This window comes from Vigna unguiculata, chromosome 8 (assembly GCF_004118075.2).
Source record: "Vigna unguiculata cultivar IT97K-499-35 chromosome 8, ASM411807v1, whole genome shotgun sequence".
NCBI lineage: Eukaryota > Viridiplantae > Streptophyta > Magnoliopsida > Fabales > Fabaceae > Vigna > Vigna unguiculata.
In genome coordinates, this window is record NC_040286.1 from 453,157 (window position 1) to 474,350 (window position 21,194).

Consider the following 21,194-nt stretch of genomic DNA (forward strand, 5'->3'; position numbering starts at 1 on the left):
ACACAACTTCAAGTCTTAAAACCAATTTATAACGATAAGTCATAAGTTCTCTTCGTTTCAGAAAACTAACCGCCCCGACACAAGATTCAACATTGGTGGAAGAGGAGTGTTAAAAGAAGGTTGTCTTAATTAGTTTTCTCTCTTAGTGCTCTCGTTACGTTTCTTTAAGATTTAAGATTTAAGATTGCCAATTAGATTTATTTTTGGATGGATATTCAAATTTTCGAATGAATCGCAAAGAAAGAAAGAAGATTTAGGGTTTCTTGAAATTTAGGTGAAGGATAGAAGAAAGAGAGGATTTAGGATGTTGAAATTTAAAATTAAATTTAAATTTTTTATTTGAATATAATTTATTTAAAATTTAGATTTTAATTTTTAAAAATATATATAACTAAAATACAAATCTGATATAAAAAAGTTATAAAATACAAATAGGTAGAGAGTTTGATAGAATTTGACAGAGAAGCACATTTACAAAATTTTTAATTCCTATATAAATATTAGATATGATACAGTATGAAATATTATGCATTTTAACAAATTTTAGGATTATGAGATATGAAGATATAAATTATATAACAAATATAAAAGATATATTAAATGAGAAATTTTTTTATTTTATTTTATTCATGTAAGAAAATATAAAATATTTGTAATATTTTAATATTAATTCTTAATTTTAAAATAATAATTAGTTTATAAAATTCAAAAATATTTTAAAAAGAAAAATATTTTTTAAAATTAATTTAAATAAAAAAATATTAAAAAAATATTTTTAATAATAAGTCATATACTAAATTTCATAAGAGATTGAACAGATAAAATAGTCTTTAAAAGTTTATTATTGAATCTTATTATAATGAATTTGAATTTGAAATCTGTAAAGAGAAATTGGAATTAATTAACGTTTAAATCAGTAATAAGTTATTAAAAAAACAGCTTGTCCATGTATCCTTTCTAAATAATAAAATAAAAAATAAGAAAAGTCAAAATTAGTTTCTACAAAGTTAAAATCAGCTTCTAGTGGTTTATCTCTTCAACCAAAATAAAGGAATAAATAGTCACGTTAACCTGAAAAGGTTTTTTAGAATAGATACTTTTATAAGCCTACTGCAATTATTATTATTATTATTTTGAAATGCGAAGATGAAAGCAAAACTCATTCTCATTTCATGTTACAACAAGTGCTCCAAAAAAGAATGAAAAATTTGTTGGAAAAAAACTCACACATATAAAAAGAATAGAATATGCAATTGTGGTATTTTTTTATTCATGGAGAATGAGTTATTATATAACTAATTACAAACAAAATATTATCAAACCAACTAAATTTTAATTTAATTTAATTTTATCTAATATGTTATATTATTAAACTAAATCTTAGATATTCCAACTAACTAAAATAACAACTCATTTAAATTTAATTCACCAAATATAAAATACCTTATCACTTTGCTAAATAAAAACAACTCCCTAATCTAACATATAATCTAAATATTATGTAATAAAATTAAAGATTATCTAACAAAATTAAAGATTCCGAACAATCTTCTATCTCCATAACCGACTTGCTTTTCTCTTTGACCAACTTGATCTTCTCTTTATCCGACTTGATCTTCTCTTTGATCGATTTCATCTTAATCTTAACTGACTTACCCTTTGCTAGGTTCTTTATTGTGTTTGTGGCCGACTTGTCATTAATCGGGTTCCTCTGAATAGGTTGATCTTCCTTTAAGAGATTGGACAATTTCCACGCCTTCTTCACACCAAACTCATCATCTGTTTCAATTTGTTACTTCTCATATTGCATCTCCAGTACAACTCTCTGATCCTTCTCGGCACGCAACTGCTCTTCTTGTTCAAGATCCAAGCTATCCACAATCCACACTAAGCTATCCGAGCTAGCTAGACGCTTTATCGAGCTATCTAGGCTCTCTACCGAGCTATCTAGGCTCTTTGCTAAGCTTTTCAAGGTGATCACTTGCTCCCCAAAATGATATTGGCACTCCACTTGCTCCACCAACTTAATCAAGCTATTCGAACTTCCCACTGAGCTAACTGAGTTGGCCTCATGCTCCATCGAGCTCTCCACATGCTCCATCGAGCTATCTTATATGTCCACACTCTTTGCTAAGCTTTCCAAGCTATCCGCACATCTTGACGACCTCTCCATGCTACTGGACTGATTTATGACACTCAACCTTCTTGCCGACTTCTCCACTTGTTTTTGCTCGTCCCCCGAGCTACATCCCATCATCAACAACACTGCTTCTTCTTCAACTTCTTCGGCAAGATTGGTTGTCTCTTCTCTTTCATTTTCATATCACATTGCTTTAATTTGCTTACCGGACTCTTTCTCTACCACACCGTTCCAAATTGATCCCGCACCGCCTTCACTGCCCACACGTTTCAAACACCTTTTCTGCAAGATGCTCAACTCCAATTTGTACATCCAATTTTTCTTCTTTTCTACTTGGGCTGCTAGCCAACTGTGCTTGTCCTTCAAGTACAATACCTGATTCTTTATCAGAATCGAGTTTCCTTTCTCCACTATCTGACCTATGCTTAAAATTTTACTCTTCAGCTCAGGAACATAGTAGACATCTCTGATTTCTCGAACCCATCCATCCTTTTCATGTGTTGTATTGTTCCATGCCCTTTAATCACCATCTTGGGATCATCTCCACTTGACACTAATATGTCCTCCACCTTGGTGAGTTCGTTGAAGAAACTCTCATCTCTACACATGTGATTGTTTGCTCCAGTGTCTATATACCAAACCGAGTTGTTTAAACTAGAGCTGTCAAAATGGGTAACCCGACCCAACCTGGCTCGACTGATCACTTAGTTAGCCAACCCAACCAGGCTCACTTATTAGCGAGCCAAAAAAATTTGAACCTGGCCTGGTCCACCACGGGTTGGTGGGTTAAACAGGTTGGCTCACGGGTTCACTTAATTAAAAAAAATACAATTTTTTTATTTAGTCAAAACTAAATTATAATTATAATTAAAATCTAAATAAACTTTAATACAATTCAAATACAAACCAAAATCACAAAAATACAAATTATCTATGTGTTGGCTAAAAAAAACAACCTAACATGCTCCAAATGCAAAACTCAACTTAATAAAAAACACTTGTGTGACCCTTTATTTGCGGGTTGGCTCGTCACCATGGGTTCAACCCGGGTGAGTCGGGTTCTAGATGAGTCAAGTCAAAAATCAACCCTATTGAAATTTGTAAAAAAATTTCAACCCAACCCGGCTTGAACCCGTGGTGAGCCGGGTTGGCTCGCGGGTTCCAACTCATTTTGACAGCTCTAGTTTAAACAACCTGGACTAAGCTCGTCACATGATCTCCTTTCCTTCACATAGTCCGATCGTAACTTTGCATCCGATTTACTGCTCCTGAGTTTGACATCTGAGTTTTGCATAATCGTTAAAATTCTTATCTCTTGCTCGTTGTCTTCTTTTGTGAGAAGATTTTTCTCCTTTTTTTTCAGTTTGACAAAACTTCGCTATATGACCAACCTTGCCACAGTTGTAGCAACTTGCCGATCTGTATTCTCTTGCGTAGTGGTCGTACTTGCCACACCTGAAACATTCCACTTCTGACTTTGACAAATCTGTTTGGCCCCTTTCTTGACCACGACCATGCCAATTCTGCTGCCTGGTTTGATTTGTGCTCTCTTCAACATCATCTTTGTCACGTTCACCTCGACCTCGACCACCTCGTCCTCTGCCTCCAGGACCTCGGCTCTGAGTATTCCGAGTTTCATTCAAATCAAGTTACGCTTGTAGTACTTGATCAAGCGGTTTGTGCTTCTTCCCTCTCCTTTGTTCACGGGCCTCCAATGACCCAGCGAGTTCTTCTACTAAGAGAATTGACAGGTCCTTCACTCCTCGATGGTGCATACGATGCTATCGAAATCATCTGTTAGTGATCTTACAATTTTCTCCACAACCCGACTTGCTAGCATTGGCTCTCCATTCCTGTCGAGTTGGTTGGCCACCTTCTCTACCCAAGTTATGTACTTGGTTACCTACTTTTTATCTTCCATCTTCAACCCTTCAAACTCTCCTCTGAGAGCTTGAAGCTGGACTTGTCTGACCCGGTCGTTCGCTCTGTATGCAACCTCCAGAATATCCCATGCTTCCTTTGAAGATGCAACATTTGCAATATTCTTGAAGCACGACTCGTCCACAACATTGTACAAAAAGTACAAAGTTGACTTGTCTCTCACTCGTGTCTTCTTTAGCGCGGTAATCTGGGCGGTTGTCTGATTTGCATCATTTGCGGGTTCTTCGTACTCGGTCTCCACTATATCCCACAAATATCTTGGGATCCCCGAAGAGTCTTCTGTTAGAAAATGATTACTGAAATAATACTATTAATAATAAAAATATAAAATGATATCAATAATAATTATTAAATCAATAATAATACTAAGACAATATATAAAACAATGAATATTAATCAGAGATCAACAATTATTTTAACAATAATAAATAATAGATAAAAGGTAAGAAGTAGAAATATCCTGGGTTGAGGCACGCATAGCGCTATTCTTAGAGAGAAAACACCCCTACTGCACAGGGCTAAACAAATACACAATGATATGTGTTTCAAATCATATGCGTTTCTCTCCTAAGATACAACAACCCGTCAGATTGATCGAGTGTAGCGAAAGATTTCCGAACCTTATGAACACCACTTGTTAGCAAATATGCATAAAAAAGATAAAAACATAAATAAAAGGAATTCCTTAGGCGTGTTGGAAACACTGTCCTTAAGGATTTATCCGCAGTATATGCGCAAACCCCCCAAGATACAACAGGAACATCTCAGATATATCCCGAGGATAACAGAAACTAGCAAAATAAACTCCTTAAAGAGTAAGTAACCCAGGATATAAGAGAAGAGAGAAAAAGAAGAAAAGTAAGAAAAAGAGAGATCAGAAAATGGTTGTGTGATGAAGGGATTTAAAAATCCATGCTCTGTAACTGAAGCCTAGTGTTGAAAATAATATCCCATAAAATGTGGATGTGGGATCACCATGTGGAGGAGATCTCGATGCACCATCCTTAAAAGGAGGGAGGCTTGCTCACGTTGCAACAACAACAACGCTATTATTTTTGCAATATTATTATAAATATATAACACCATTGTCTTAAAGATAATATAGAGAAGAAAAGAAGAACATTTCAGAGAAAACTCTAATGTTTGTTGTCTCTGTTATTGTATCTTTCCCCATGCACCTAGGTGGTATTTATAGGTAGAAAATGGAGACAAAGAAGTAAATAGTAATAAGAATATAGTCGTTAGCCATAAAAACCATTAACCCATAAATTAAAGGTCTATAAAAACATGAGTAACAGTAGAATTTTTATTTTAATTATTTATTTTTTAAATTATATTAAAATATTTCTAACATCTTCATCTACAGACATCAATTATCATAATTGGTTTTCTTCATCAATTGCGACATCGTCATACCATTCACAACTTTTGTCATCTCTCACTTTGGTGCACTCCTTTCTTCCTTTCTCACACTATTTCACCCTCTCTCTTTCTTTCACTCGGTACTCAGAGCATAAAGCTCTTATACCACTTTGTTGAAGAAAACTCACACACACTAAAAGAATATGCAACTTAACTCACTATGGTGTTTTTAATTGATGGAAAATGAGCTATTATATAGCTAATTACAAACAAAAAAATTAACAAACCAAACTAAATCTTAATATAATCTAATCTTATCTAATATGTCATATTATCAAACTAAATCTTAGATATTCCAACTAACTAAAATAACAACTAATTAACTTAAATTTAATTCACCAAATATAAAATATCCTATCACTTTGTTAAATAAAAATAACTCCATAATCTAACACATAGTTTAAATATTACCTAACAAAATTAAAGATTATTTAACAAAATTAAAGATTATCCAAAAAAAAATTGAGATCCTAATGTATAATCAGAAATAAAGTGGTACCTTTGTACATCGAGAATGAGAGGTTGAGAATGCACCGTCACCATCAAACCCTGACGACGTTCAACATTCAATCTAGAAAGAGAATAATGATTTTGGAAGGAAGAGAAGAGAGAAGGAAGAGAAAATTTACAATTATGATAACGATTATTTATGATATGAAGAATGATGTGAAATTATCATTTTTTTTTCTATTAAAATTCGACTCTCTTTTTATATATCAATTTTAGTGGTTGAAATTAGTGTTATAAAATGTAGTTAAGAAATTTAACTTTTGTAAAATATATAAAGATTTAATTCGTACTCAAATTAAATATTTAATTGTTTTTATTTAATTATATCTCAATTTTCTTTCCATTTGAATAACGTTGTTGTTTCCGTTACATTAGCTTTAACCAAATTTAAATTGTGATGACTAGACACACTAACAAAAAATACGATAAAACAAATATAATTAAACTTTTTTTTACTATTTTTATTTTCTGTACATCACAGTACGAATATATGAATAGAGAAGGAATTTAAATATTTTTGTTTCTGTTTTAAAATCAAATTTATAATTATGATGAAATTGTGTTTATTTTCATTATGTATACATTAAAATATTTGTCAAATGATTATTTCACAAAATAAAGAAAGTTAACTTTAAGTTTGATTTAATTTCACAATATCGAATTAGGAAAATAAGATTTAAATTTTATAATTTAAACATATTTGAGTTAATATCATTTTTTAATAAAAATACTAAATCAATAAAAAATATTATTATTTTAAGATAAGGATGAATGTAAGAACAAAAAAGAAATAACAGATATGTATATCTTATAAAAAGTCATACATTATTCGTACTGATGCTAATATTTAATCAAATAAACCATTATTTATTAATATCGAGACAGAAAAAACAATAAATCTCTATATATTCCTAATTATATTATAAAATAATTACTTTTATGTGAAAAAAAAAGAGAGAACAAAGTTGGATGAAACATTACTTCATTATTTTTGGATCTAGACACACCAATAAGTTGCCAATATGACTTAAGACAAATTGTTTTATAAAAAAAATCCAGAAAATTATAAAGAAAAAATAAATTAGTTTTTTAAAGGTAAAATTAATTTATGGACTAAATAAAAACTTAAAATTTAGAGGGTAATTATATGAAAAAAGAATTTTTTTTATATTCAATCTCTATCCCAGGATAATCTAACTAAATGGGAGAGTCATGTAAAAAAAATTATTATAATTTACACTTCTTAATAAAGAAAACAAGTTAATATTACTTTTGTATGTATAAATTTCCTCTGTTCAAATAATTTTATTTTATCATCCAAACAAAATTAATTACATATTATTTTTGAAATATCATTCTCTAAATTGTGATTGGTATTAGTACGTGAATATCAATAGACAAAAAAGTACCGATGAAAAGACGAAATGATCATTTTTTTTTAACCTAAAGTCTAACAAAATCTGAAATGGACATTATTTTGATCTTCATAGACGAATACATTACATAACCACAGTCTTTTCTTTTAAAATGCGGTATAATTAAAAAATTATTAATCATTTTAGAAGTATTATCTGAGACAAAATTAATTTTAATCTAATTAAAATTATCAGATAAATTTAAACTAATTTAAAAAATATGTCCAATGCATGTTTAAATGAAAATCCCGAGTATTTTTACTCCTCTTGCTGTAAGGTTAGACTCAAATTTGGATTATCATAAAAATCAATTTTAGCTTTAATTAACAACACTGATCCCCGAAAGTTCGAAGGAAACTCGAGAAAGACAGTCATCTTCAAACTACAGTAGTGAAAAATGATCTAAATTACATGGAACAACAATGTGATAACCTCTTAAAAACTCGAAAATATCACAATGCTGATCAAACCAAATGGAGATTTTCTAAGATAGATACATCTTTTCAATAATTTTTCTATGGACATGTCAACATCACATTCCTTAATACTCTTGTGTAATTGTACTGCCACTTTTCACATATCAGAGACGGACCAAAGATAAGCTTCTCTATCTCTAGCTTGTCTCTCATTTGTTCTCTTAAACATATCCTTCTCGAACCCTGAAAATGATATAAGTCAATCATTTATGGCTATTTACATCAGAAAAGGGAAGGAAAAATCAAACTACAAAAAGTACAGGGAATATGAACCAACCATTACTGCGATCAACACCATCCCAATGTCGTCCGGGTCTTATTCCATACCGATTTGGTGCGGCGTCTAAACCTCTTTTTAACCAGTTGTGATTTGGAATATCCTGTGGGACTACAAAGCCTGATTCTTTCATCTTCTCATTCTCCCCCAAGTTTGGAAGAACAGGCTCTGGATATTTTTTCTACAAATGGCAATTGGCACAAAAACATGTAAGTACTGATGAAACTCCATCTCACGCACCAAGCAACATGAAATGTTTTGCATTACCTTTACTAGATGTGCCATGGGATCACCCCACCTTAATCTCTCCTTAAACATTTTGTCTAGTTCAGGATCATCTCTGTAAGAAACAAATGCAAATACAACATAAGAGACACGGAGACAATAAGGAAAAAGGAACCTTAATCGATGACATCAGCTCACACAGTTAAACATCAACATTGCATCTCAATGACAGTCCAGAACTTGCTCTCGATGGGATTTTAACTAACAAATAATTTATAAATAAATTTCCAAGCTGGTACATGGTAAACTAAGTAATTATAAACAACACTGATTACCCCCTAAAAAAATGAAACTATGTTGAACATGTGTAAAAAGGACCATCTCATGATAATCCAGAAATGATGCAGGAATTACTTCCAAATATATACAATGATGGACCAAAAGTAAAACTTTTATCTTCTGGATCCTAAAGTAAAATATGTATTGAAGAAGATGGATAATGACAAAGCTATTGGGCTCGATATTATAATCACTGAGGTATTAAAGAGTCTAGGAGAGAGAGACACGAGTTGGCTCACAAAATTCTTTAACAAGATTACCAGGTTTAAGAAAATTTGAAACGAGTAGAGAAGTATTAAAATCCCTATTTATTACAAAGGAGATATATAACTTGCACAGATAAGGGGATTAATCTCATTGGGTATTAACACAAGCTAGGAGAAGTTTATTCGAGCCAACAATTGCTTGTTATGTTGCATTCATTTTAATAGCTGAATCAAGAATAATTTGATTCAAAATATGAAAGTTTTACTTGACGTGTCAAATTATTTATTCCATTATCCATATCAGCCTTAATCTAAGACTTATCAGATCTTAACATCCTTTTAGAAAGAAGAGCTTCAATAATTCACAGATAGTTTTCATAGAGAATCCAAGCATATCAATATTAAACATGTACTTGTTACGTGGGATGAGTGTGTTAGTGCTTCATGAGTTTGGAATTTTAGTTTTGCAAATATATTCATGTTTCATGAATTTTTTATGCATATTTATGTGTAATGTACACCTTATATCATTATAATTTTAAGAATAATTGTCACCAACTCAATGTATCCCTTTTATACATGGTATTTTTTATACCCCATATTATGTTTGTGCATCATAGGTTGCTATGATAAAAAATATAGAACAATCTAGAAACCATGTTTCTAAGTACTTTATATATATACCTGGTCCGTGCAAAAGGCTTCTCCTTTTCAAGTTCTAGTTCCTTCAGCCTAGCCTCAGCTTCACGCTTTTGAGCTAAGCCTTTGCCCCATTCTATTTCTATCTCCTGAAAATCACAAAGATACCTAAAAATTCAGCTTAGCAGTTTTTATCGGAAACATGAATAACATAACTGTTCTGACATACAGTTGAGATTTTAGAGAACTTAGTGAGTCTCTTGCCGATCACTTCTGTATACATTGTATTCATATATAAAAGGTAGCATACAAAAAAAAAAGAAAAAAGAGAAAAAGAGATAGGGGTCCGCCTATAACCCTTCAACATAATACATCAAAAAATAGCTTTGTAAAAAGCTGAACAGATAAGAGAGATTATTTTAACACATTTTAGAAGTAACATTCATCTTCAATCATAGGGACCAAATGACAACAAATATGACATGGTTTCTTGTCCTTTTGATGTAATTGTAATAGTAGTAGATATAATATCCTTATAAATCTAGAAACAATACAACAATGCTACAAAAATAACGCAGAGTACCAAATACCTTGGGTTTTTCTTCTACTTTCTGTTTTGATTTCAAGTATTCCTCCTTTGAAATGCGTACTCCTGCAAAATTCAGCATCATTCAAAATTTCTTTGCACACAAAGACAACAAATCAAATACATTGAACAGAAACATCAACAAACAACTGACTAAAATTCTGACCTCTTATTTTATCACGATATACAGGTTCAGCACCCCGTCCACTTATGGAAGGGTCCATCTGGTTAAATCTGCGCAAAACATAGTTATCAATGCCATGAAGCAATGTGAAGCAACTGACACCAAAACTTGCATAGAAAGACAGGGAATGACGAGCATTTACACTTGTATAAATGAAAGAAGGGTTTCAATTTCAAGAAAGGGGAATTGCAAGATTAACCCCGTCCCCCCTCTCCAAAACAAACCTTATACAATGAAAAAAAAAAGGTGACAAATGGGACTTTTTTTTACTGCTTTTATGAATGACATCTGCAACTTTTGTGAGTTTAAATGTTTTTTGGTATGAGGAAACATGACATAATCAGGAAAAAATTATGGCCCAGAAATGCCACTCAGCCACAATAGATAATAACTATAGCATAACAGAAAGCATTTTTAGTCAGAATAAGGTTTACCAGGCATGTTAGTGACATAATAATAGTCCTGGGCTTCTTTGTAATATAGCTTAAGATTTTGGAAGAATTGGTCTTAGAAATGAAATATTTTATTAGTGACCTATATCTTGATAACTGAATTTTAATATTGATTGTTAAAAAGGCAAAAAATACATTAACACATACTAAAATTAATAGTAACAAACAACTAACAGAAAAAGGAAACGAGCATTTCACTTAAATTTTGTAAATAAATAGAATAACAAAAAGATCACATGCTTGCTGCATTTAGTTTAAGTGTTTAACTAAACCCTAAAACTAACAGACTAGAAAAAATTGATTGTGTATGCTGTTTCATGAGACTGATAACTTCTCCCAAGTCACATAAGAAAAACTCCTATTCAAGTGTAGCTATAGTCAATAAGAAATAAACAGCCCGTGTTTCTGATCATGGTGGTAACACTTCTGCGAAAGCCAAGTAGAACTATCTCAGTATTCCATACTTCCATAACCACACAAAAAACAAGCTTAGTACTACAACACCATGGCATTAAGCAAGGATAATAACAAATATCTATCAAGTAAACATTAATATGTGATTGGAAAACATTATAAAACAACTGAACAATTACCTCAACATATCATCCCTCTTCTTTTTCTCGATCTCGTCACTGATATCCTTACCAGAAATTAGACCTGTTTTACTAGCTGGATTTGATGATTCCTGAGTATTTCTCCTTGGTGGAGCTAGTTCAAGATCCAAAGATGAATGTGAACCAACTTTAACTGAAATACTAGATGAACCCTGTCTTCCAACATTCTTCTGAATTTTCCTTGGGGGTGAAAGGTCTGACACTTCAGATCCATGTAAAGCATCTTGAGAAGGAGAATCATGACGACTGCGTCGAGGAGGAGATAGATCTTGAGGTGAATGGCGCTGAGAATCAGAAAAACCAGGTCTTGCAACATTCTTCTTGATTTTCCTCGGAGGTGAAAGGTCGAGTGCCACAGATCCACGCAAAACATCTTAAGAGGGAGAATCATGACGACTTCGTCTAGGTGGAGAGATATCTTGCAAATCAGAACTCTCAAACTTAGAAGAGTGTTGCATCTGTAACACTTTGATTTCTATTCTCTAAATATCATATCATAGGTCAAACGAAAGACCAGTTCATAAACATAAAGCAAATACAATGAGCATTCTCTTCTTCATTCAACACCTTCCAAGCTACTACTCTTTCTTAACTGAATCAATTATGTTATTATATATTGCATTCCAGGGCTGATTTTGTGTTGTGATAATAGATCATTGTTGTTGTACAGATGTGAAAAAATTCAAAATTAAAATCTGACTGATTGGGCCAAAAAGTATACAGATCAGAAAAAACTGGCGGGCCAGCCCGCCAGCTCGCTAGCCCGCGGGCCGGGCCCAAAAAAGTAGCCCGTTTTACCATGTCGGGCCAGCCCGGCCCGGCCCGTTTAATACGGGCCAAAATCGGGCCGGGTCAAAATGGGTCGGGCTGGCCCGTTTTGACACCCCTAGTGGTTTGTGGTTGACTTCTCTTCTTCTGCTTCTTCTTTTTCTTCTTCTCTACTTTTGTGTTACTTTCATACCTTTTCAAATAATCCTTCAATGAATTGGACCCCATTTTTAAGACAACAATGTCCACAGTTCAGCCTCTATAGTTACCTACCATAATGTAATGTTCTATTAGATGATGCTTCAAATACTTTCAGTATGAAATAACAAAACTCAAACTCTAATATATATATATATATATATATATATATAGGGATGGCAAAATGGGCCAGGCCCGACGGGCTGGCCCGCCAGTCCGACTGAAAAAGCATGGGCCAGGCCAAGAATTTCAGCCCGCCAACCCATGACAGCCCGGCCCATCAAGCCCGCTGGCCCGTCGGGCCAGCCCACGAGCCAAAACGGGCCAGCCCGCGGGCCGTATAAGTTAATGAATAAAAAAAAAAACACGTGCAGTGTAGCAGCAGGAGGTGGGTGGAGTGTTTAATTTTGGTTAAATTATTCTTTGATCCATTTTTTTGTCTAAAAATATCACTTTGGTCATCTAGTGTTTTTTAGTTTCAATTTAGTCTCGATTTTATAAAAATTAATGCATTTTTATCTTTTTTGTTAAATTTCTTGAAGCGGAACAAAATTTTTTCATCAAAATTGATACTAGGATTATGTCAATTACACCAACAAAGCAAATCATTTACAACTTCAATTTTGATGAAAAATTCTTGATTTGATTTAATAAATTTAACGAAAAAGGACAAAATTACATAATTTTTTAAAATTCGGACCAAAATTGAAATTAAAAAAAACTAGATGACCAACTTAAGAACCAAAAGAATAATCCTAAAATTTTTAGATAAACTACTCAAAACATAGTATTTAATTTTTTTATGATAATAAAAAATAATAAAATTATTATTATTATTATTATAAAATTAGATATAAATAACTTTTTATAATTTTAGTATAATTAATTTTCATTTATAATGGTTCAATTTTAAAAAATAAAAAATGATTAAATTAAACAAATAATCATTTAAAAGATAATATTAATAAAAGAATTATTTTTATTTAAAAAGTGTTTAAAAGATGAAATTGAAAAATAAATACGAAAAAGAAAACTTTTTCTTATATATATATAAATGTATAAATATTTATTAAAATATTAAATTTAAAAGAAAATATTTAAAATCATATATTAAATTATATAAATGTAAAAGAAAAAATGGAGACCATGACCCCTTTAGTTCCAACATTGTTCCCCATTGTATATAAGAATTAGCATTCTATAGTTTATAAAATAGAAAAATAAAATAAAAATTAATATTTCTTCCTAGTTTGAGAGCATTTGGCCCATAATTATTATAATTAAATATAATAATATTTTATGCATATAAAAAAAGTAATGCATCTAGGATATATACGAATATATACAAATGTTTTTATAATAGATTAAATTACTCTGTAATAACATTTTTTAATTAAAAAAGACGAAGACAATTTATTTCTCTAAAATTGGTAATGTACTTTTGCGCTCTCCAGAATTTTTAATATATTTTTATTTTTACAAAAATAATGCATTGAAATTAATTTTGATTCAACACCTACGTGCAAATATTTAAAATAAATATGCAGGAAAAAAAATTTAGCATATTTTAACTTTGCAGAAAAAAAAATATTTTTCAAGAAATTAAAAGTAAATTATCAAAATTTTAATTTTAGAGGATCAAATCATATTTGATCTAATTTAAAATTAACAATTTAATTTTATATAGGATGATATAAAACAAATTATCTAAAGTATGTTTTTTTTTCTATTCTATTTATCTAAAATGCAATTATTTTTATGTCCCTAGTCTCCGACGATAATATGATATTTTCATAGTTTCTTTGTGTATTTTCTAATTTTTAAAAGGACAATGATACTTTAACCTACTTTTTTTGACCCACTTTTAACCCACCACTTCAATTACCATTAGATCATACATCACATCACCAAAAAGAATAAAAAAGATGATCTAATGGTGATTGAAGTGGTGGGTTAAAAATGGGTCAAAAAAAGTGGATTAAAATATCATTTTCCTTTTTAAAATCATCATTTTACTTTTTGTAAAAGTACTTCTGAATTATTTGTAATAAAAAATTTCTAAATCTTCTGAAATTTTTGGAATGGGAATTTTTAAAATAAGATTTCTCGATTGAGATTTTAAGAATTTCGTTTTCAAAAAAAAATCTAGAATAAGTTCTTTTATTTATTTTTGCATAGTATTATGTTTTTCTCTTCTTTCTCTGCAGAGATCTCTCTGTCTTCTTCTTTTCACTGCGGCGGAGGCAGCAGGAGTGTTGTACACTAAGAAAGGATATTTTAGCCTTTTTGATATCAATATGGTGTGCACTTAACAATGATGGGGTGCAACGAATTCTGAAGTGGATGCATTGTGTTTGGGCAAGCCCAATCAAACCCAATTTCATTGTTAACAAAAACCTAGTTTCACTGAGACAAGTAGTGGCGGCAAACTCCATTATTGTCGTTGTCACTTTCATCCAAATTCCAAAACCCACTGCCAGACTTATTCCTTCATTCCTCTCACACTCTCTTCTCCTCGTCCTCCACCACCCGCGTTTTGGGAAATCAGAAGAGAGCACCCTCGTTTCTCCTCCACCCACGTCGCTGGCCAAGAAACACGAAGGCAGAGTGCAGGCCATTCACGGCGTCTCCTTTCTCCTCCACCGTGACATCCACCACGTCGCTGGCAGGGGCAGCAGCGCCACCATCGGACTGCGATTGACGAACGATTTCGACCGCCACGACCACCACGAACACAGGTTTGTTTGTAATTTGCGTTCTGGTTCCCTTTTCTTTCAATTTGTAACCTAAATTTATGATTTTCGTAACCCTAAAATTGGTTTCCTGTAATTGGAAGTTATGGTGTATGTGTGGTTGTTGTTGCTGCGATTTGTCCTTGTTTGGATTGGACCCATTCTGTGAATCATAATTGTTGTGCTGTTGTTGGTTAAATTTTCCCCCAATTTCAATTTCGTAGTTGCTGCCGTTTTGGTGTGGTGGTGATGTTCATTTCTTTTTTTCTTGTTTTTCTAGTGTTACTATTTTTTATCTGACTGTGTGATAGGCCGATAGTTGTGGTTGTTTTCTTTGTTTGTCTGTTTATCTGTAATCATGTTGGAGATATGTGGAGAACATGTATTTCATCGTTGCACTGTGATCAAATAAATACTGCCACTGTTTCATATTGTTCTATCATCCTTGAGACAAAAATATGTTCTTCATTAATGATTGAATTATATGATAGAAAGTACCAAGTTGCAAAGTTGTATGTGCCGTGTTTGCAAAGCTGGGATTTAGTTGTTTGGCATTAACTTAAACTGAAATTTGCTTATACACTGCAGTATATTTGATGTAGAACTATAATGCCACCTCCTTTTTAACTGTTCTGAACTCTAATTTGTTTGAGGCATCTCTACCGGGGTTTGATGATGGGGAGATTTCAGAAGATGCTCCTATTGATTTGGAGGGTTTAGATGCTTCTGCAGCACATGTTGCCAAACAAATTATACAACCTCTCATCCATAATTAATGCTTCTGTTTTTTTTTTATGTAACTGTTTGCACTTTGGTAATGCTCCATGCCTAAAGTACTCTAATTCAGACTTGTTATTGATGTTGCAACAGTGTCTTGATGACTTGCAGAGAGCAAAATGTCATTTATATATATTGTAGGGTTGTTTGTTTTGTGATCAGTTATATTATATACTGCAGGGTTGTTTTTGTTGCAATAATTTTGTTGAAATCTGATTTTGGACTAAAAATGTAACATATGGAAAAAAGCCCGCGGGCTAGCCCGCCAGCCTGCTAGCCCGCCAGCTTGCGGGTCGGGTTCAAAAGTATAACCCGTTTCACCCTTGCGGGCCAGCCCGGCCCGGCCCGTATAAATCGGGCCAAAATTGGGCCGGGTCAAAACGGGCCGGGCTGGCCCGTTTTGACATCCCTATATATATATATATATAACATCCAATCAACTCATGAATGACTTCAAGCTAAGATTTAAAAACCACTTTCTACCATCGGAAGAGTATAAACATCACATTGTCACAACAAAGCAAGGTGTGAGATATCCACTTAAAGCTAATAAAGATAACATCAAGACAAAACTGAAGGTCTGGTTATTTGAAAATACGATGCAGGACTGAATAAGAGCTAGGATTCAACAGGCTAAGCTAAAGAGTCTAGTTAGTCAGTGAAATGCAGAAGTTGGTGAATTAAAGGCATGAATGAGAAATAGAGAATATTTATTAGAATCTTATGAATCACGGTTCAATCCTGCAACTTGGCTACCTAAATAATCATATTGTTGGAATACAGTGCAGAGGAACCAAACTTTGTGCAACAAACCTAATTCCTTACTTGAAATTGCAGTTCCCCTTCTTCCCAGTGCAGCAACCACACCCTCGCCAGTCCACGACCCAAATCGCAAATGCAGTTACCCTTCTTCCCGGTGCACGAACAAAACCCTAGCCAATGCACGAGACAAATCGCAAATCCAGTGCACGAACCCTAAATCCAATTCCTTTGGAGAAAATGAATTCCCCTTCTCCCCAACACTACTCTTTGGAATAACTTCTTACGAAATCCCACCTTCCCGCTCTCTGTTTTGCAGTCTAAAAAGAAAACCCCAAAGCCCTCCAAAATTCAAGCAACACAAATAATAAGAGAATCTTTCGGTTTTCCCTCCGCGTAAAAACGCCTCAGCGTGCATCCACCATTGCTTTCTCTCTCTAAGTGGCGTCGATTTTCTCTCTCTCTATATATATAATCGCGAACGTGGACCGGGGAGAGAAATAGGAGTGAAACGAAGAAGTCGATGATGATGATACTGCTGCTGTTCTTGTTGTCCGAATCGTTGTGTGGACTGCGATTCACGACGATTCCGACGGCCACCACCACCGCGAAGATAGGTTTGTTCGTAATTTGAGTTCTAGTTCTTTTTTTTTCGATTTGTGACCTAAATTTATGATTTTCGTAACCCTAAAATTGGTTTCCCTAAATTGGAGGTTATGGTGTATGTGTGGTTGTTGTTGCTGCGATTTGCCCTTGTTTGATTGGACCCATTCTGTAAATCGTAATTGTTGTGCTGTTCTTGCTTAAAATTTTCCCCCAATTTCAATTTCGTAGACAACGAGATGTGTTGTTTTGGCATTAATACAAAGGTGTTGCTTTTAGCAAAACGATTGGATATTGTCATCCAATAGAAGCAGAGATATGGAGCAATACAGCTTGTGGGGAATTCACATGGTGGCATGGTAAAACCACACATATTTGCCTAAACTTTTGCTTTTGTGTTGAACTATTACATCTAGCTATGTATGTCACACAAACCTTATTCCACAAACGTTAACTTTTTATGTTTCACGAGGGGTTGGAAAGGAGGAAGGAAAGCCATAGATTTCGATTAGATATCAAAGAAAAAGTTGCAGTCAGTGTCTGATGTATAGTGTCTGGCTCTGTATGCGCCTAAAACATAATATGACATGTGACGGATACTTAGGCAAATGCAAATGAATGGAACAGCACAAAAATGTAGTCGTGGTTCAAAACAATTAAGGAAGCCACTAGTCATGTCCTCATCAAAATATTGGTTATGAATTGAAAAGTATATTTTTTTAAGAAAACTCTGTAATTTCTTTACTAGATGTGTGCTGCTTGTAAGGTTCAGAACATAAAGATGTAAGTTGATTTCTTAAATTGATCTTTTATTACTTTCCAAAAGTCTATTTATACATGAACTAGTTTTATTTAATTGAAACCTTTATATATTATTTTCTTCTACCAATTGGTGATATTCAAGTATGTTTAATAATTGTAAATTGCGTGTATGGCTCAAAAACCAATACTTCTCACATGCAAAGGGTAATTTACAAAAATGACTAAAACATAAAACGGAGCTGAATAAGTAAATAAGCAAACATGTGCTAACACATTAGTCGAAGTCTTTACATGCAATCCAAGTATTCGCAGCAAATACAGCAAAACAGCAAACAAAACAAGTCTTAGAAGAGTGTTGCATCTGTAACACTTTGATTTCTATTCTCTAAATATCATATCATAGGTCAAACGAAAGACCAGTTCATAAACATAAAGCAAATACAATGAGCATTCTCTTCTTCATTCAACACCTTCCAAGCTACTACTCTTTCTTAACCGAATCAATTATGTTATTATATATTGCATTCCAGGGCTGTTTTTGTGTTGTGATAATAGATCATTGTTGTTGTACAGATGTGAAAAAATTCAAAATTAAAATCTGACTGATTGGGCCAAAAAGTATACAGATCAGAAAAAACTGGCAGGCCAGCCCGCCAGCCCGCCAGCTCGCCAGCCCGCGGGCCGGGCCCAAAAAAGTAGCCCATTTTACCATGTCGGGCCAGCCCGGCCCGGCCCGTTTAATACGGGCCAAAATCGGGCCGGGTCAAAATGGCCCGGACTGGCCCGTTTTGACACCCCTAGTGGCAGGTATATTATTGTATAGTTAGTATTTGGGTATTATTAATTCTTTCTTGTTAATTGAGAAAAAACTCCACCGCTCATGGTTCTCTTGAGATTTACGTAGATTGATAGAAGTGGCATTGGGATGCATAACTTAGCTCATTTTGAATTAGCTTGCGCCTGTTTGAATGAATTTCACTATAAGCTCTTCTACCAGAGAACACAAGAAGAACAAAAAAATGAACTTCACTTCTTCGTAAGTGAAAATTAGCTTATACGCAAGTAAAATTTAAAAGAATGAAAAGCTTTACCAGGAGAGTTTCTACAAATTAGCCCTTGCACAAGCTAGTTTTAACTTTTGTAGAAGCTAATTTCGACTTTTCTTATTTTTCTCTTGTAGAAAGGACTTACGGAGGAACTTGTTTTGATAACTTCTCTAAAAGCTTATTGTAAAGAGGAGTTTATTTCATTTCTTCATATTTTCTTATTCTGTCAGTACTTGCGTCAAGTTCATGTAAACTGGGTCATTGCGTCAAGTTCATGTAAACTGGGTCATATTGTTGTGTGTCACTCTTTTTACACATTTTGACTGTCATTGGGTTTTTTCTTTTGAATTATGTCCATATTCATTGGGTGATGATAATCAGCTTACATATTATTTACAGTGGAGATGTGTGTCCATGATGGGTTGTTTTTTCTGCTGTTGACTTCTTATCCTACATTGATATATTGCAGGTTGTGTCTTTAAAGAGAGACCAGTATCATCAGACTATTTGTTTTTTCAAATGGCACTGGTTGTAATGTGTGGGCAGCCATGTAGTGGGAAGTCCAAAGCTGCACTCTGTCTAGTTGAAGCTCTAAAAGAATCAGAATCAAAACATCAAGTGAGAATCATAGACGAAGCTTGTTTTCATCTTGATCGAAACCAAAGCTATGCAAACATGCCTTCAGAGAAGAATTTAAGAGGGGTGCTCAGGTCAGAAGTAGATAGGTCTGTGTCCAAAGATAGCATCATCATAGTAGATTCTTTGAATAGCATCAAGGGTTACAGATACGAGCTATGGTGCTTGGCTCGAGCTTCTGGAATCAGATACTGTGTGGTGTACTGTGACGTAGAAGAAACCTTTTGTAGGAAATGGAACGAAGAGCGCAGGGAGAAAGGAGAAGCCAGTTATGAGGATTCAATTTTTGAAGATTTGGTGAGAAGGTTTGAGAAACCAGAAAGAAGAAACAGGTGGGATTCTCCATTGTTTGAATTATGGCCACACAGAGAAGAGACAGAGAAATCTTCCTCTGCCATTATAGATGTTGTCTCCTACTTAACCAAAAAGGTGGACTCCAAAACCAGGGATGTTAAGATTCTGCAACCAACTATTGCCACTCAAACCTCACGTTTTTCTGATGCAAATTCTCTGTATGAATTGGACAAAGCAACACAAGAAGTCACAAATGCCATAGTAGAAGCACAATCTCAAGCGCTTGGAGGACCACTTAACGGTGTTTCCGTGGGAAAAGATTTGCCTGTAATCAACATTTCAAGGTGTGTTGGGCTGCCGGAGCTACGTAGAATGCGACGCACCTTCATAAAATTGACAGGGCAAACAAGTTTAAGTGGGCCACCACCCCCTTCTGATGCAGACAGTGCAAAAAGAATGTTCATTGACTACTTGAACAGAGAACTAGGAACATCCTGAAGAACAGTATATGAATTGTTTGCAATTCAGCTTGTGTGCTAAAGGATGTCATGTTTGTATTTTAAGATCAGAAACTGTTTTTCTTTTTAGTTTACATCATTATTATAGAATAAACTGGTTTTTTTATTCCCTTCTGGTTTCTTGTACTATCGTTCAAACTCCTTTCTCAGCCCTAGTAGCTAGCTCAGGTCTGGTTTAACAAAATCATAAGAATGAAAAGAATTATATAATTTAAATATTTTCATTGTAAGATATGAAAACCGGATCTTAAACAAGCTAAGTTCACTCTTTTTCTTCCTCGCTAAACAAAACATAATTCTCTCCCCATCTTTGGTATTGATTATTGAGTTGTATCGGATTATATTTCAGTGTGATTTCTTGACAAGTGTTAATATAACGAAAATGTATTTTCGACGTGTATATATAACAATAAATATTGAAAACAAATTTTCATTAGCATGCACATTCATTTCGTCTCAATTTTTTCAAATTAAAAGTGTTATTCTTTCTCAAATTGAAGTTAAATTTGTTATTTCTATAAATATTATACTAATACTTTTAAGAATTAAATATGTTTTTGTCTAAGTTTTAATAAAATTCAAAATTAGTCTTTTTTCAATATTTTTGATTAATTTAATTTAATCATTTTAACTAAATTTTGTTTTTACATGACATTTCAAGCACATTTTATGATT

At 33.3% G+C, this 21,194-nt stretch overlaps 2 protein-coding genes across 2 annotated transcripts; one reads left to right on the forward strand and one right to left on the reverse strand.

Annotated features, from left to right (window-relative positions):
* Positions 1-7,729: 7,729 nt before the first annotated feature.
* Positions 7,730-12,227, reverse strand: LOC114194201 (BUD13 homolog). Its single transcript, XM_028084309.1, has 8 exons — positions 12,095-12,227; positions 11,406-11,799; positions 10,343-10,410; positions 10,181-10,242; positions 9,636-9,739; positions 8,449-8,521; positions 8,182-8,362; positions 7,730-8,087 (listed from the first exon to the last, which is right to left on the reverse strand). The coding sequence occupies exons 1-8, from the start codon at positions 12,225-12,227 to the stop codon at positions 8,002-8,004; spliced, it is 1,101 nt and encodes a 366-aa protein (XP_027940110.1). The 3' UTR covers positions 7,730-8,001.
* Positions 12,228-14,790: 2,563 nt separating this feature from the next.
* On the forward strand, positions 14,791-20,753 carry LOC114194113 (protein KTI12 homolog). The gene is made up of 2 exons (XM_028084174.1): positions 14,791-15,130; positions 19,541-20,753. Exon 2 carries the CDS (start codon positions 19,591-19,593, stop codon positions 20,497-20,499), a length of 909 nt encoding a protein of 302 aa, XP_027939975.1. The 5' UTR covers positions 14,791-15,130; positions 19,541-19,590; the 3' UTR covers positions 20,500-20,753.
* Positions 20,754-21,194: the final 441 nt, after the last annotated feature.

What these genes read in the sequence shown, in the direction of transcription:
- LOC114194113 (XM_028084174.1), top strand. Translation starts at nt 19,591, where the DNA reads ATGGCACTGGTTGTAATGTGTGGGCAGCCATGTAGTGGGAAGTCCAAA.
- LOC114194201 (XM_028084309.1), bottom strand. Translation starts at nt 12,227, where the DNA reads ATGGTAAAACGGGCTACTTTTTTGGGCCCGGCCCGCGGGCTAGCGAGC. An exon ending in ATATCGTGATAAAATAAGAG is followed by an intron (nt 10,243 to 10,342) that starts GTCAGAATTTTA and finishes TGAATTTTGCAG; the next exon opens with GAGTACGCATTTCAAAGGAG. An exon ending in AAGCCTTTTGCACGGACCAG is followed by an intron (nt 8,522 to 9,635) that starts GTATATATATAA and finishes TGTTTCTTACAG; the next exon opens with AGATGATCCTGAACTAGACA.